This window comes from Thamnophis sirtalis, unplaced genomic scaffold (assembly GCF_051295495.1).
Source record: "Thamnophis sirtalis isolate CommonGarterSnake01/CBP01778 unplaced genomic scaffold, rThaSir2_p1.2 scaffold_4, whole genome shotgun sequence".
In the NCBI taxonomy this organism is placed as follows: domain Eukaryota; kingdom Metazoa; phylum Chordata; class Lepidosauria; order Squamata; family Natricidae; genus Thamnophis; species Thamnophis sirtalis.
The window spans coordinates 80,891,018-80,908,908 of NW_028261384.1; the positions used below are offsets into that span (position 1 = coordinate 80,891,018).

General features: G+C 41.6%; 1 protein-coding gene across 8 annotated transcripts in view; it reads right to left on the minus strand.

Moving 5' to 3' along the window:
- The window catches only part of GRB10 (growth factor receptor bound protein 10), a 148,945-nt gene that overhangs the window by 23,022 nt on the left and 108,032 nt on the right, over positions 1 to 17,891 (minus strand). For all 8 annotated transcript variants that reach the window (XM_087713172.1, XM_087713171.1, XM_087713175.1 and 5 more), the window contains 4 exons: positions 15,648 to 15,722; positions 12,737 to 12,874; positions 10,675 to 10,785; positions 5,899 to 5,997 (listed from right to left, as the gene is read on the minus strand). In XM_087713172.1, coding sequence (XP_087569298.1) covers positions 5,899 to 5,997; positions 10,675 to 10,785; positions 12,737 to 12,874; positions 15,648 to 15,722 — 423 coding nt within the window. The remainder of the gene's footprint in view (positions 1 to 5,898; positions 5,998 to 10,674; positions 10,786 to 12,736; positions 12,875 to 15,647; positions 15,723 to 17,891) is intronic.

The window sequence follows — 17,891 nt, forward strand, 5'->3', positions numbered from 1 at the left end:
GACATTAGCCAAAAATAAAGAGAAAAATCATGGGAAATGAAAAGAGAAATTTGGGGAAGAGATACTCAAATAACCTATAGAAAAGCGATAGAAAAAAAGAAAAAATACAAGACATATAAAAAGAGAAATAGGAGATTAGTAGAATGATATGAACTAGTAGAATGAAATGAAATATTGTAAACAAGGTAACAGTATATAGTATAGGATGTGTATGAGTTATATTATTTGTTCAGTATTTAACGGATAAAGTCGCTCGGATTCGGACAGACCTGGACTCCAATTGCACGGTACCAGCCGAGGTACCGGGGGAAGATCTTGAGCGGAGTTTATGGACTGAGTTTCAACTTGTTGGGCCTGAGGAAGTGGACAAGGCCATGGGAGCGGTGAATGCCTCCACTTGTATACTGGACCCGTGCCCCTCCTGGCTGGTTTTGACCAGCAGGGAGGTGACACGTCGCTGGATCCAAATGATAATTAATACCTCCCTCTGGGAGGGATCCTTCCCGCTCCTCCTAAAGGATGCGGTGGTGAGACCCCTCCTGAAGAAACCGTCTTTGGACCCAGCCATCTTGAGCAACTATTGTCCAGTCTCCAACCTTCCCTTTGTAGGGAAGGTTGTTGAGAAAGTGGTGGCCTCTCAACTCCGACGGTCCTTGGATGAAACCGATTATCTAGATCCCTTTCAGTCCAGTTTCAGGCCTGGTTACAGCATGGAAACTGCTTTGGTCATGCTGATCGATGATCTCTGGCGAGCCAGGGATAGGGGTCAGTCCTCTATCCTAGTGCTCCTTGACCTCTCAGCGGCCTTCGATACCATCGACCATGGTATCCTTCTGCGACGGTTGCGGGAGGTGGGAGTGGGAGGCACCGTTCTTCGGCGGTTCTCCTCCTACCTCTCGGACAGGTCGCAGTCGGTGTTGGTTGGGGGGCAGAGGTCGACCCCTAGGCCCCTAAATTATGGGGTGCCACAGGGCTCGGTCCGGTCCCCCCTCCTATTTAACATCTACATGAAGCCACTGGGTGAGATCATACGGCGGCACTGGATTAACTACCATCAATACGCGGACGATACACAATTGTATCTGTCTGCCCCATGCCAACTCAGTGAAGCGGTAGAAGTGATGTGCCAGTGCCTGGAGGCTGTTAGGGTCTGGATGGGAACGAACAAGCTTGCGCTCAATCCCGACAAGACTGAATGGCTATTGATGTTCCCTCCCAAAGATTGGCAAACTATTCCATCTCTCAGGCTGGGGGGTGACAATATACGCCCCTCAGAAAGGGTTCGCAATTTGGGAGTCCTCCTGGACCCACAGCTGACTTTAGATCACCATTTGTCAGCTGTGACCAGGGGGGTCTTTGCCCAGGTTCGCCTGGTGCACCAATTGCGACCCTACCTGGACCAGGAGGCACTTCAGATAGTCACTCACGCCCCCGTCACCTCAAGACTGGATTACTGTAAAGGCTGCCCTTGAAAAGTGTTCGAAGACTTCAGCTGGTCCAGAATGCAGCCGCGCGAGCAATTGTGGGTATACCCAGGTACACCCACATTACACCTATCCTCCGCGAGCTGCACTGGCTACCCATTGGTCCCCGGACACGCTTCAAGGTGCTAGTTGTTACTTATAAAGCCCTGCAAGGCATCGGACCTGGGTACCTGAGAGACCGCCTCCTGCCAATTACCTCCCAAGACCGATTTGATCTCACAGGCTTGGCCTTCTCCAGGTTCCATCGGCCAGCCAATGTCGGCTGGCAACCCCCCGGGGGAGAGCCTTCTCTGTTGTTGTGCCGGCCCTCTGGAATGAGCTCCCCGTGGAGATCCGGACCCTTACTACCCTCCCGGCCTTCCGTTAAGCTACCAAGTCCTGGCTGTTCCGACAGGCTGGGGGCTGTTGAAATATCCAGCCTCGCCTCAATTGTTTTTAAATTCTTTGTATTGTCTTATTTATTTCCCTTTCCCTGTTTACAGTTAGCCGCCCGGAGTCCTTCGGGAGTGGGCGGCATACAAAACTAATAAACAACAACAACAAACATATTAATACTCTTAAATGTGTAATTAATGCTGACTGTACAAAAATTGTTTAAAAATGATATTGTTTATACATGTAAATGAGAAATGGGAAAATATGAGAAGAAAAGTAATATGGCTAAAATTGGAAATAATGGAATATATAATGTAGAATGAATTTTGTGGGAATGTTAAAGGGGAAATCCGGACAACACTTTGTTTACAAAAGAATTTTTTTATTATGTAACAAAAATAAACTAAAAAACTTTTTATAAAAAAATAAAGAAGGGACTGGACAGCCATTTATCTGGAATGGTGTAGGGTCTCCTGCTTAATAAGGGGGGTGGAATAGAACAGGGATGTCAAACTCAAGCGCTGGGGCTGGATCGGGCCCATGGAGTGCTTAGATCTGGTCTGCAGGACTGCCCTGAAAACACTGGCCACGGTGCTTTTACTAGTGAAAATGGAGCTTGCAAGGGTACAGCTCTCCTGACTTCCATTTTTGCTGTTAGAGGGTTGCAGGAGGCTGTCACAGCCAAAAATGGAGCTCGGGAGCCCGTTTTCACTGACAAGAGTGGTCAGGCCACCACAGGCTTCCCCCAACATGAGTGATGTCACATCCACCATGGCCACACCTGCCTTACCTCCAAAGGCCAAACACAACCCTGATGTGGCCCTCAATGAAATCGATACCCTTGGACTATAAGCTCTCCAAGGTCCCTTCCAACTCTGTTATTCCTCATACTATTCTCAAGAAATGGCTATTGCTTTCATTATTTACCCAATCCAGAGCAATCCAGATAATCCACATTTAATGACTACAACTGGAGCCAGAAATTTTATTGCTAAATGAAGTAGTTGCTAAGTGGGAAAACAGTGACCTGGAATGTCCCAAAGGTGCCTTTTTAAGGAGACAACTGGACTTTGTTTTTTTTTTTAAGGTGTTTTACTTCTCATCAAAGAAGCTTCTTCAGCTCTGACAGGGGGAAATGGAAGGATTTGCATTCCTTGCAGAAAGCTGGTAATCTACATCCTTTTAGAGGATTATTGAAGCACTTTTGGAGGTTTATCTGTGTTTTGGGGGAGAGGTGTCACCTGAACCACTACTCAATGACCCTCTAAAAGGATGAAGATTACCAGCTATCTGCAAGGAATATAAATTCTTCCATTCCTCACTGCCTGTCAGAGCTTAAGTAGCTTCTTGGATAAGAAAGAAAAGAAAAAAACAAGAAAGTCCAGTTGCCTCCATGACTTGGATGACCAATAATCTCTACAGACAGTGAACTGGAATGTGCACTCTAGTTTAAAACTGACAAAATTATGTCCTGGGATAATTAACCATGGGAATTACATTCCCTTATTATTAATTCATTCATTGGGTAGGAAGGGTTTACATGTAATCTCTCCACTCTGTAAGGAAGGGGAGGGGAGAAGACAAGCAATTTTTGTAGACAATCTCTCCTGTGCCCGGCCTTCTTTTTTCTCCTCCTTCCTCGCATTGTGGAGGCTAGAAAGGAAGGAATTATGAGAGAGTAAACAGGTATACATTGGGGAATATACTTGCTGTTTTTGTAGCACATCAGCACATTCCCTTTGATATGTATCCTCCATTATGTGCCTACTCTCTTGTAATACTTTCCTCTCCAACAATTTTCCTTTGCAAAGTTGTGGGGGGGATAACAAATCAGGAGAGAACATTGCATGACTGCAATGACTACAACTTGCAAAAATCATGAATGCGAACATTAGTTATAAAGTTACTTTTTCAACATAACTCTAATTTTGAACAAGGCATTCACATGCAAGAACTACCTGTAATAGTCTGAAACCCTAAAATTGCTCTTTTATCCAAACATTCATTGAGGTTTTTTTGCTTTATTAATCAGGACTGCAGTGTATAAGTTATGTTCATTAGAACTTGGTTTCAAAATAGTTCCAATTGTTCCTGTTGCGGCCCGCCAGTGGCCAGTGGAGCTGGCAACAGATTTGGACAGTGGGGAGGTTGGGGAAGAACATGGGCCAGTCCTGGAGTCTGAGGAAGGCTCTGTGTCAGAGGCAGAGAGTGGGCCAGAGCCATATGCCAGCTATCATTTGCCTTCAGAGTCCAACATCGGTGATTTGATTTGATTTGATTTATTGATTTATTGCATTTCTATGCCGCTCTATTCCCAGAGGGACTGGGTGAGGCAGACGAACAACTGGAGCCTGTTTCCAGTGTGCGCATGCACAGAGTTACCAGATGAAGGGAATAACTAAAGAACAGGGGTCGACTTGGGAGTAAGGCCAAATGATGAATGGCCTCTCCCAGAGGAAATAAGAGAGGAGTGAAAGAGGAGTGGAGTTTGCAAGAGACAATTGGTTCACTAATTGATTAGTGACTCTCTGAGACTCCTTGCCAAGTTCTGCAGATATCAGCCTGTCAGCGCTCCAAGCCAGATAAGGTGTGACAGTAAATCCTCCTTTGAAAGACTTTGCTGGCTGTAAATGGGCAGAATTCACTGCAAATTAATAAAAGGGTTTTTTGCAGGGACAAAGTGTTTGTTTCATGCTCTTGGGAAATCTCAGTCAGAACAGTTCCTTCTAACTGTTGTCAAATGCTATCTCTCCTTCATGATTATATGTACACTCTATTTCCTAGGTGAGAATCTCTATCTTTTGATTTGAAGTATTACAAAAGTGCTCAGAAAATATATCTTTCTTTTATCCTCCAGGTGCCTGATTCTAAATATGATTTGACTAGCCTAAATATTATTTGGCTGGTTGGTTTTCATCCAAGAAACATCATCGGTTGTGAAGGTGGTGGATAGACCCCATCACAATTGATGGAGCTTCTTGGATGAGAATAGTAACATTTTACTCTTCTTCATCAAGGAAAATACAGTCCAATTGCTTTTTGAAAAAGCACATTTTGAGACAACTATGACCTGGATGACTGAGAATCTCCACAGACATTTTGATGAAGTATTTTTCTTTTCTTCTGAAGGCCTTCTGATGTATTATTTAAATATTTCTTTTTCCACTGAGCAGGTCAATTGTCAGGTGACAAGGACTATTTCATTGCTAAAACTCAGTCTAAAAACCTAACGGAATAGTTCTGGAGAATTCATATACTTCAATGCACAAAACTTGTTGGCCACTACTTTCATAAATATTTTGACCAAACATGGGGATATTATAAATATATACAGCAACTGCTCTGAACTATCTCTAGATCTTTAGAACCCCTATTAACCTTTTGAAGCCATTCTATACTGAAGCATCTGGCATTCCCAAAACTGATTGTATTAACTCCCCCTGCTTGGTCTACAGCGAGGATGGCTCTTCAGTGGCATATAGCTTTGGATAGACTGCTGAACACATCCTGGAAATTGTTCATTTTTGTCCCAGTTGTTTTGTAACAATTATTTATACCAGTTTCACTTCTATCATCCTTATTTTAGAATAAATGAATATCACTTGATTCAGCCCTGGATTTTTTCTATGTACCTTCCCTTTATTGCAAAGATAATAATATATTAAATCTAAATAATAAATAAAATGGTTTCTTAGAAAGATCTTAACTGTGCCTGAGTTCATATGAAAGATGAATGCAGGATCTCAAATCACACAGCATAAATATGAACTAGCCCTATAGTTATCCACAGTGATGGGATTCAAAAAGTTTTACTACCAGTTCTGTGGACATGGCTTGGTGGGCATGGCAGGGGAAGGTTGCCGCAAAATCCCCATTCCCTCCCGATCAGCTGGGACTATTCTCAGGAAGCAGAGAACAGATGGGGGCAGGGCCAGTCAGAGGTGGTATTTACCGGTTCTCTGAACTACTCAAAATTTCTGCTACCAGTTCTCCAGAACTGGTCAGAATCTGCTGAATATCACCTCTGGTTATCCAGTACCTTGAGTAGTCTAAAGGCAGTCATCCAACATGTTCTGCTTTGTTCATCTTCAGCACACAGCAATCTTAATTCTTTAGCTTCATTCCTTACTCTGTTGGGCTATAGAACAATAAAATATTAATTCTGTCTTTCATCTATGAAATTAATTTACAGTTTAGGTGTAATATTCAAATCCTAAGCATTTATTATATTATAGAATTCAGAGTGCTCGTATAAACTGAGAAATGTCTGAATAGACATATAGGCATTATCTTTTTTTTAAAAAAAATCTAGGCAAAGTCTGAAAGTACAACCATCACTGGATTCTCTTGGAGAAGAACAGGTATATCTTTTTGTTGTGGTTCACTATTATTGTCAAATGTTGCGGTGCATGATGTTGTTGCTGGTAGTTGGTCCATGGCCTCGAGCTGGGCTGGGCCCTGATATTTTGTCTGCATGTCAGTCGTGAACTGTTGGGCCCTTAGCTGATTTATGTGTCTCTTCCACACCCTTCCATCCTCTAGATGCACTTCATAGGAGCAGGGCCCCGTAATTCTGACTACCCTTCCCATTAACCACACAGGGTGGCCAGCATAGTTTCTGGCATATACTGGGGTGTCCATAACAAAACTCCTTAATTGTCGGATCGAGCCTAGGGGGGTGTCCAGAGGGTAATCTGAGTGAAGCCAGTCTAATCTAATTTTTAACCTAACCTAATTTTCCGACCCATTAATTGTCCCGCTGGACTTAGGTTAGTTATTGGGCACAGGGTGGCATGCTGCAACATGAGGAATTTATTAACCTTCTCCTGCCAGTTAGCTCCCTCCAGTCTGCCTAAGGCCTCCTTAGTGGTGTGAACCGCCCATTCCACCATGCCGTTTACTGCATGGTTGAAGGGTACTACCCAAGCATGTCACATTCCCAGTCCTGCCAAGAACCCTGCAAAAGGAGCAGCAGTAAACTGTGGCCCATTATCAGTTACCAGAACGTTGGGTATTCCATGTGTGGCAAATAACTTTTGGAGGGCCCCTATGACTGCCACAGCAGTTGTGGAAGCCATGATTATTACCTCCACCCATTTTGAAAATGCATCAACCACAATTAGGAATATTTGGCCTCTAAACGGCTCCGCAAAATCTAAATGGATTCACAACCACAGTGTTTTAGGTTGGTTTCAATTTTGTACTCATGCCCTGGGGTCTGCGGGTCTGAATAGTTGGCATGGCATGGGGTGCATCTGAACACCCAACTAGCAATGTCCTGGGCCACATTTGGCCACCAGGCATAGCTACAGCCCAAAGCCTTCATTCTGCATATGCCTGGATGACCCTCAGATAACAAGGATAGGATCGAGCCCCTCAAAGTAGATGGAATCACCACCTGGCTCCCCCATAACAGACAACCCTTCTGGGATGATAGCTCATGCTGCCAGACAGCATAAGGCTTGTAGGTATTTTCCAAATTCTCCATAGGCCACCTCCTAGGTACCCATTCTAACACCCTGACCAATGTATTGTCCTTCAAAATGTGTTTGGTGACGTCTGCTGTGTTGAGTGGGAGGGCGAGGTCATTGATTAGCAAAATACAGGAAACCGTGGCAGGCTCTTCTACTTCTATTGGCAAAGGGCAGCAGCTGAGTGCATCGGTGTGGCATAAATATTTTCCTGGTCTGTGATGCAGCATGTAGTTATAAGCTGCCAGGAATAAAGTCCAACGGGTGAGGCGAGGTGACAGAATTTGTGGGGATTGCTTATCCCCAGCAATAAGTCCAAGCAATTGTTTGTGGTCTGTGACTAGGTGAAAATGGCAGCCATATACTCATGGAATCTCTTAATTTCAGAAACTATAGCCAAAGTCTCCTTATCTAGTTGGCTATAGTTTCTTTCCAGAGGGGAGAGCGTCCTTAAAAAGAAGGCAATAGGTGCCTCAAGTCCTGATGGTAGTTTATGACTGAGTACTGCTTCCACTCCATATGGAGACGCATCGCATGCTAGCAGTAAGGGAAGCTCCTCATTGAATTGCAGAAACACAGTCGGAGGTTAACAACAATTTGAAAGCTTTAAGTGCTGTGGTTTTTGTCTTTCCCCACACCCATTTAGCCGATCAATCCAGGAGGCAGTGTAGGGGTGCTGCATTGATGCCTTACGTGGTAGAAACATATTATAAAAGTTCAGCAGCCCCAGGAATGCCTGGAACTCTGATTTGTTCTGTGAGGCTGGGACTTTCTGAATAGCCTGAATCTTGGATGGTGTAGGATGTAGGCCGGCAGTATCAATAATATAGCCCAGAAATTCCACGCTAGGGCCAGCTATGCAACAGTTGGTAGGTTTAAGTTTTAACCTGATGCTCTGGAACCAGCAAAGGACTATGTGCAGCTGGGCCATTAGGTCAGCATGGGAGGTGGCAGATACCAGGACATCATCGAATTAAGGGATGATGCCTGGTATCCCCTGCAGTAAATGTTCCATTAAATTCTGGAACAGGCCAAGAGCCACATACACTCCAAATTGGAGCCATCGGCATTTAAAAAAACCTTGTAAACTATGGTTGCCTCATCTACTGGCAACTGCTGATAAGCCTGAGATAGGTCAAGCTTAGCAAAAATTGACCCTTGTCCTAAGGAATGCAGTGCTGCGTTTCAGGGACGGGGTATGCAGTCTGCTGCAACCTGTGGTTCAAAGTGCATTTGTAATCAGCACATAAATGCACAGATCCATCAGTCTTTAATGGGATCACCAAAGGTATCTCCCAAGGTGCATGATCTACAGGTTCTAATATTCCTTGGGCTATCAACTTATTGAGCTCCGTGTCTACGGTGGGCTTTAATGCAAACGGAATTCGCCGTGGCTTGAAGCGCCTCAGGGTGACTTGGGGGTCGATATAAAATGAAATTGGGGTGTCTGTATAGCAACCAAGTCCCTCATTAAATACTGCTGGAAATTCTTGGGCCAATGCTTCCAACTCCCCTTTTGAGCTGAATTGAACTTGGTCAATGACAGTCACTCTCAGTCCAAGAGCATCAAACCATTCCAACCCAGTAGACTGGGGCAGTTTCCCTGCACTATGACCACTGGCCACTTCTTATGGAACTGCTTGAAAACTACTCCTGGAGGTAGCTTCCCAATACCGGAATGGAACTGCCCTGAAAATCCCTAAGTCCTAACAAACAGGGATGCAGTCTTGCTTTGCACAGCCTAGGCAAGATTCTTTTAGCAGTGCTCCATGAGATTATGGATACAGTGGAGCCGGTATCCACCTCCATTGAGCAAGTTTTTCCTTCTAAGGAAACAGTAACAAAAATCTTTCCCTTTGTCTTATGGACAATTTGGTCCACTAATGTCTCACTACCCTCATCGTGAACAGAATAACAGTTATCCCTTCTGTGAGATTGAAATATATTCTGCCTCCTCAGATACATACTGGACCGTGTGAGTGAACTAGATGGGGGCCTTGCAGCAGGTAGGGCTGCCCTGCAAGCTCTAGCTATACGCCCTCGCTTGCCACATTTGAGACAAACAGCAGTTTTAAAACGGCAGTCTGCTCTTCCATGGTTACACCCACACCCTGGGCACTTAGATTGTAAACTCTGGGGCTTACCCTGCTGACCTCTAACCTGCCCAGTCCATATGTGATGGACATCCTCCTCCTCAGCAGTCGCATTGTCAGGGCTGATATCTTCATGGTGGACATCTATTTGTTTTCCTGCAGTTTGCAGATTTGACTTTCTTTGGATTTCTTCTATCGACTTGTTCGACATCTCGATTGCGTGGGCTTCATCCAGCACAGACTGCAAGGTTAATTCAGTCTTGGCCAGGAGGTGGCGCTGTAGGTGGAGGTCTCGAACACCAGCAATGACTTGGTCCAGCAGGACAGTGTCAAGATCCCAGAACTCACAGAAAAGGGTGGCTACTCTCAGGGCAGCTAAATAATCATTAAATGATTCCCCCTCACGCTGGTTTCTTCTGTGGAAAGCATGTTGTCGGGCTATGCAAAACGGTGCTGGGGCATAGTGGTTTTTTAGTTTAGCCATCAACACCTCCCATGGCACGTTATAGACGGATTGTGGTGCCACTAATGTGCATGCAATTTTAAACATTTCTTTGCCACACAAATGTAAAAAGCAACCCCTTTTTCTACTTTCTGTCAGCCCAGTATAGTCGTTTCCCTCCAAGAAACACTTGAACCTCGTTATATATGAGTCCCAAGTTTCTGAGGCAGCATTAAACTCTGTGAGTGTGTTCATTGACGCCATGCCAGCCCTCTCTCTTCAGTTGGCTTGATAGCGTGAGGGAAAATTTTTCCTCTCCTGGCTCTTTGCTTGACCTCTCCTGAAGTATTCCCCTCAGTGAGGGTTATTCAGCTCTTAGTGACTCGGCTCTTAGTGACCTGTTCCAGCTCTTGACTGAGCTCTTTCCAACAGCTGGGATCTCTTTATATACTGAGCTGTCAAACAGGCGAACAATCAGAATGTGGCACAGCACCCCCAGCAGTGCGGACCAGAGGGAGAATTGCTTAAACATAGCAACAACAGGTAGTGTAAATGCATCTAATGAATTTACTGTTTTGGTAAAAGTCAGAAATGGGGACCGCCATATCTGCCATTAATATTATATCAATTTAGTAGTTAATAACTGCCTGCCACACCATTTGACAAAAGCCAACTTTGAATTATTTTTCTTTATCTAGGATAAAATTTAGCATAAAATCAAAATCACAATTATTTTAAAAGTCCTATAAAAATCTGTAAATTTTAATATCATGAACCACAAATCTTATAAGATTTAAAGTCATTATTACCTTTATACAAAAGCCATAGTCAGTCGGTGCACTGTACATCTTTTTGCATGCTATTAATGAAAAGATATTGCTGTCTTCAAGATCAGCTATCAATTGCAGGTGTCTTGGTTCCTGAGGAAAAATTGTAACAATTTTAAAAAAAGTCTTAAACTATTATTTTATATTATCTGAAAATAAAAAGAAGAACCACTAAAGGGTAATAAAAGCACACTAAAATTTCTTACTTGTTACATCTAGCAGCAATAAATTTGGTCAGTAATACTATCTTCCATATATATAAAATCCTAATATGTGCTTAAAGACATAGCATTTCTTCTCTACCAAATGTTAAAAACCTTATAAAATGCTTTTAAAAACTGACTAATCCCTCACAATCTCAATTTATATTTGGTAACACTTTTTTCTGATTAACGTTTTAGATCATTCAGTGAAGTTCTGCTCCTTTACAGGTTTTGAGGTTTTCAGGGATGACTTCAAAGTGATGACAAATGGGAGAAAGATAAACTTCATTACAAAATGCTCATCTCTTAATAAAAAGAAAATGGCAAGGTCAGTTTAATTATATTTCAGATCTTCCTATGGGTTTGCTCTGTCATATTTCTGCAGATATTTTATATTTTCACTCTGTTTTGATAAATCTATTTCTTTAAATAACTCCCAAGCCTATTTTGAATCATAGAATCATATGGTTGAAAAGGACCATAGAGGACTTTTAGTTCCAAAACAGGAATTCTTACTCCATCCTGATTCACTTACTCCATCCTCACTTCAGCCTGTTCAATCTTTTCTTCAAGACTTCCAATGATGAAGCACCCACAACTCCAGGAAACAACTTATGCAATGTTGAACTTTAATCTACTTTAACTGTCTTTTAGTCTTTCTGACATAGCAAATTTGTTTACACAATAGGGAAGCAAAAAAAAAAACTTAGAGAAGGGACTATTTATTGATTGAATTGTTTAAAAAATGTATTGAAGGTCAATATTCATTTGAGCAGCTTTATTGATCCACAAAGGCAGAATCATATATAGGATTAAAACTGGCACCAGCTTTTGGTCTCTATTTATAAGTAAACTAGCCATTGCTGTAAGATACCTATTCCAGAAACTGACAAATTGGATTAAACAGGAAATAATCTTAATGGAGTACCAGGAAGAATAAGTGAATAATCTTGAACAAGATAAATGTATCCTTGGAGATTTCAATGTAGAACTTTGAACTCATTCCCAGGGATAAATTATGGAGAAAAACATTACAAATGGTCAGCGTCATCTATTTTTAATTCAGCAGTTTTATGTCAATATATCTTTATGAAATATTTGGGGTGTTTAACTTGTCTCACTCTAATGGCCAGGGGTTAAACAGTAATGCTGTTAATGTTTTTTTCTATAATTATGTCTTTTATAATTATATTAAGCCAGTCAGAAAAAAATATATTTTACTTATCCAAACTAATAAATAAATATCTTTCTGTGCCACTGTATCACAACTTGGTGGTGTTTGTTTCACTTATACTGGGGAGTCTGGGGAGATCCCATCAATTCTCACCTCCTATTGAGCAGTGACATATTTTTGGCTATACAAATGGAAAGACAAATAAGCTGCATATTGCCGAGCATCTCAAACGGCATATATACTATCTGATTGGAATCACATAGAATACATGAAGCTTTTAAATATTTGGAATTGGTCATCTGGACATTCATTTTGTGAAGATTCTATTTTGAATTTGGAACTGAGAATGCTTAGAAAACAGACACTGCTATTTTCTTGTGCAAAGAGGAAGACAATGCAGATGATCACCCATAGGGTTTTTCATGTGAAGTTATAACTCAGTGATGGTAATCAACACTGTAATTATAAAGATCACAACTCATTAGAAGGATATAATCTAAAACCTTAAGAACCTCTTAACTGGCATTTATACACCAAAATTAAGCTTACAATGAAATCCAGAGCACAGAATAATTGAAATTTACACTCCAGCGTATTACTGACAATGATATCAGTGCCTTCAAAGTCTAATGGTTATCTTTATTAAACTAGTCTAACTAACAAGTACCTTTGAAGACCCTTTTGTAGAGCAATAAAGTCCAGATTTCCTCAGACAACCATACAGCTTCTTCCATGATTTTCTTCCCAATTCTTTCACATGTAAAAACCCCTGAATTTCTGGACAACTATTTGAATTTAAAAATTTCTGTTGAAGATAAACGGAAATGTTGAATTCTACAATTACAAAGAAATAGGTACATACAATAGCTATTACTTACTAACTTGTTATTGTACGACTGCAAATATTCAGGCTAAATTTTTTTTAAAAAATTGTGCCACCTTAACATGACAGCCAGGCACTTCAACAGAGAAGAGATTTTCCAATTTATTTCTCTAGGAAAATATTATCATATTTAAATAAATAATTCTAAAATCTACTGATAAATAAAATCACCATATTATAATCAAAAGCTACTTTGGTTGCAAGTATAGGGGCATAGTACCATTCCAAAGATGGCTAATGACATAACCCCCTAGAATGAATACAATATAGTAGCAAGTCGTTATTCTACAATGAACAAATCTATATAATCTCTGCTGATCACACTCCCTCATTTTGTTTTAAAAACAAAGCAACAAATATGTTGACAAGGGATATACTGTTCCTGCATCATTAGCTTCTGCAGCCTGATATCTGCAAGTATTACTAACATTTAATCTTCAAAACATCTAGTATGCAAATCAACTATCTTGAAATTCTGAGAGTTCTAGCCCAATATATTTTGGCAGAACCAGACTTGAAAAAACGTAACTTTGCTAGGCTTTATATATTATTATATATAAACATTTCCACAGGGTTACTGAGAACCAGTATGATGTAGTGATCAGGCATCTGATTAGAAACTGAAAGATTACGTGTTCTAATACCACTAGGGATATAAAACCAGCTGGGTGACCTTGGGTCAGTTACTTTTCTCAACTATAAGGAGGCGGCAATGGCAAATCACTTCTGACAGAACTGGGCAAAAAAACTGCACAAATGCATACACACACACACACACACACAACACAAACACACAAGAGAACCAGTTTGATGTGATGTTTAAGGCATGAGGCTAAAAATTGGGAAATTCATCTAGTAACCTTGTGCCAATCACTTTCTCTCATAGCCTTGGAAGGGAGGAAATAGCAAACCATTTCTGAAACTAGAACTAAAGTTAGATGCCAGGAGTCAAGACTGATTCAAAGGCATGAAAAATACAGAGGAGACGATATTAAACATATAAGGTAAAGATAAAGTTTCCCCTCACTCATATGTGCTAGAGATTCTCGACTCTAGGGAGCTGTACTCATCTTTGTTTCAATGCCAAAGGGCCAGTATTGTCCAAAGACGTCTCCATGGTCATGTGGCCGGAATGACTAAACACCGAAGGCACACAGAACGCTGTTCCCTTCCCACCAAAGTTGGTCTGTATTTTGCTACTTGCATTTTTATCTGCTTTCGAACTGCTAGATTTGCAGAAGCTGTGACAAATAACGGGAGCTCACTCTGTTACGCGGTGCTAGGGATTCGAACCGCCAACCTTTCCGATTGACAAGCTCAGTGTCTTAGCCACTGAGCCACCGCATCCCTTTTTATTAAACATATATATTACAGCAAATATTTAATTATTTTGTAATTTTAAGTACATAGATACATACATACATACATACATACACACACACGCGCGCGCACACACACACATTTAATCTATACTTTTACCAATTTTTTCTTAGGGAAAAACATTATTTTACATAATTTATACAATTTCTTCTTATATAATTTCTTCTTTTAAATTAATTTTGGAAATGAATTAGAAATATGATAGTTGTATATTTTTAACTGAAATTTTATTAGCTAACATGTAATTTATCCTTCTTTGCAAAATCTTAGGGTTAGAGGAAAGATTAACATCTCATAATTAAAGGCAGTTTTCAACAAAAGTTTGCTTTTAATATTTTTTCCAAAGGATGTGTCCTGCTTTAACTTTGCTTTGAAAGAGATGGCGCTGTTTCTGAAGAAAAAGTTTCATTGCCAGGAAAGATTTCACCCTGATTCACTGGTGTACCAAATTGCCCCCATTTCTAGCCAACTGTTACTCCTGCACATATTACTTCACAGCTAGATTAATTTGATTTAGGCAAAGCTGTTCTTTAAGACAATTTACAATTTATAGCTGGTACAAATGCAGGTGTATAACCCCAACTAGTTAACAATTACGTATACAGTGTCATGTGATCTGAAGGAGCCTCCTCAAAGACTACAGTTAAAATGAAACCTTCAGTAGTCGGCCATACCCCGGGTAAACTGGAAATACTACCAGTGGAAAATCCTTCCCTCACCAGAACATCAAAAAGCCTTTGGGGGGTAGTGGGGGTTTCCTCCTGAACTCAGAAAATAAATAAATAAATATATCTGAATTGGAGCATTTTGACATAGAATTGTTTGAAAGAAAAAAAATAGAGAGAGAGCAAAAGCTGATCAGAATGCAGTAATATGACAACACTGCATATAAGATGCTGTTGTTGTTGTTGGTGGGAGTGGGAGGAGGGATCACTTCTTTTTCAGTTTACTTTTCATTCTGACTGTCATGAGATCTGTCAATTCCACTTAGCCATGGTTAACAATTACTATTTTTATTGGTTTTTACAAGTGTTTAAAAGAACCAAATAAAAGTCTGTTTTTCCTTGTGTTTTGTGTAAGGAAAATAATATTTGGCCACACATTGTATATAGAAAAGCTACAAAGTATTTTAAATCAAAATTCAAAAAGGTATTTCAAAGGTTTGACTAGATTAATTTAAACTCAATACTATGCTAGTTCAGTGCTCATCTATTCTTAACATATTCCTTCTTTTGTCAAATCTATTCTGACAATAATGTATTTATTATCTCCTTTGCTCAACTTAGAAGGCTACTGCATTCCCTTAAAGGCTTACCTGTAAAAGTTGTGATTGTGGAATACAACCATTTGATTGCTGACACCAAGCAATCATCTGTTCTGGGAAAAAATTCTGGAGTGGAGAAAAACAGAAATATATGTTGGTAATAACTTTCTGTTAACATACATCTAACTAATTTAACACATAATTCTATGTATTAAAAATCTGAATACATTTTTGCTGAGTTTTTTATTGTTTGATATATACTTTGCCATTGTGTTCTGTATTTTTTCAATCATAGTAGCATTGTCTATTTGCCCAGATCTTTCTAAAAAAAATTAAAATAGCTATCTAATTGAACAAGCTGTATCTTGCATACCTATGTAACCCCTCCCACAGAGATGATTTTGAAACTCAACATCAGAGCAATATCATAGATTGAGTCATGATATTCACATGATTAATACCACAAGAGGATCTACAACTGATACTATAACTCTATGCAAATGTGATGATTAAGATACAGATATAATCAATTTGCTTTCCACTTTTGAAATACAGTAATAAAAGGAACATTGGTCCTACCTGAACGTTCTTCTGAGTATGGCGCAGGATGGTCCAGAAGTGGGTTGCTCAATCCTTATTTGCTCAAGAGACTAAGTCATAGTTGAAGCCACGCCTCTAGCTCCTTCCTGCTTGGCTCCATTCTGACGAAATTCAGCTCCAACTAGAGGACAAAAGAAAAGCAGACCCTGCCCTGCAGCGCACCCAGAACTGTGGGCTACGGACCTAACTAACAGAGGGATCTGGACCGTCCTGTGCCACGCTGAGAAGAATGTTCAGGTAGGACCAACCCTCCTTCTCCAGCTGATGGCACAGGACGTTCCAGAAGTGGGACATACCAAAGTGACAGTCCCTAGGGTGGGGAACTCACTGGTCCATAGTTCCCAATGGATCACGCACTCTTTGAAGCACCTTTTGTCTGAAGGATGCCTTGGTGGACGCAAAAGCATCCAACCGATAATGCTTTATGAAGGGCGATGGAGAAGCCCACATAGCCACCCTGCAAATATCCCTAATTGGGGCCTGAGTGTTCTATGCAGCCGTGGTAGCAATGCTCCTAGTTTACCTCGCACCTCATAGGCCCGAGCAATGCAAGCTCTCAGCCAACTCCCAATGGTGGAAGGTGATACCCTAGAGCTCATAGCAGATGGCTGGAACAAGACAAACAGTGCCTCCGTCTTCCTAGTGGATGCCGTCCATTTGATGTAGGTATGGAGAGCGCTCCACACTTCTAACATATGCCAGGATTTTTGCCTATCATGAATGGGATTGGGACAAAAATCCGGGAGAACTATCTCCTGAGCTCTATGAAAGCATGAATTTACCTTGGGAATGAAAGTGGGGTCAAGTCTCAGTACGACCATTGGGATGAAAGGCATAGAGGTCCTCCCTCACTGACTGAGCCCCCAGCTCCAAAATCCTCCTTGCAGATGTGATGGCAACCAAGAAGGCCACCTTCAATGTGAAAAGCTGCAAGGAAACAGTCCTCAATAGCTCAAAGGGATCTTTAACAAGAGCCAAGGGGACTGTGGACAAGTTCCAGGATGGGAACTTGTGAACCACCAGACACCTATGGTTGGCCGCCCCGGATAAACCTTTTAACAACTGGGTGTCAGCCCAGCCTTCCATTCACCAGAACAGTAGACAGAGTTGCTACATGTCTATGGAGCATATTATGAGAGAGACCCTTCTTCAAGCCATCTAGGAATAATTCCAGGATGTGCAGCAGAGACAGGCCCTTGGGGTTCATTTGTGCTGTATGGCACCATTTGCAAAATGCAGACCACATGGCATTGTAAATCCTGGCCGTGGAGGGGCACCTAGATGCGATGATGGTCTGGATCACCCTTGAGGAGAAATGCACCTCACTCAAGAGCTCCCTTTCAAACACCAGGCTCCGGATGGACCAGGACCCCCTGGTGAAGGGAGATCCTCTCCTGCGGTATCTTCAAGGGTTTGGCAGTGGACAGACCTTCTGGGTCCGTGAACCAAGGTCTGTATGGCCAATATGGAGAGACCATGATGACCTCCTCCCCTTCCATCACTATCTTTCCCAGCACCCCTGTTATGAAAGGAAGAGGGGGGAATGCATAAAGCAGCCCCTGAGGTCACTTGCTGCACAGGGCAATGGTCCCCTCTGCTCCCCTGAGTCGGGAACCACGTGAAAAACCTGGGGAGCTGGGCATTTTCCAGGGATGCAAAGAGGTCCACCTCTGGCTGTCTGAACTCTGGCAAATA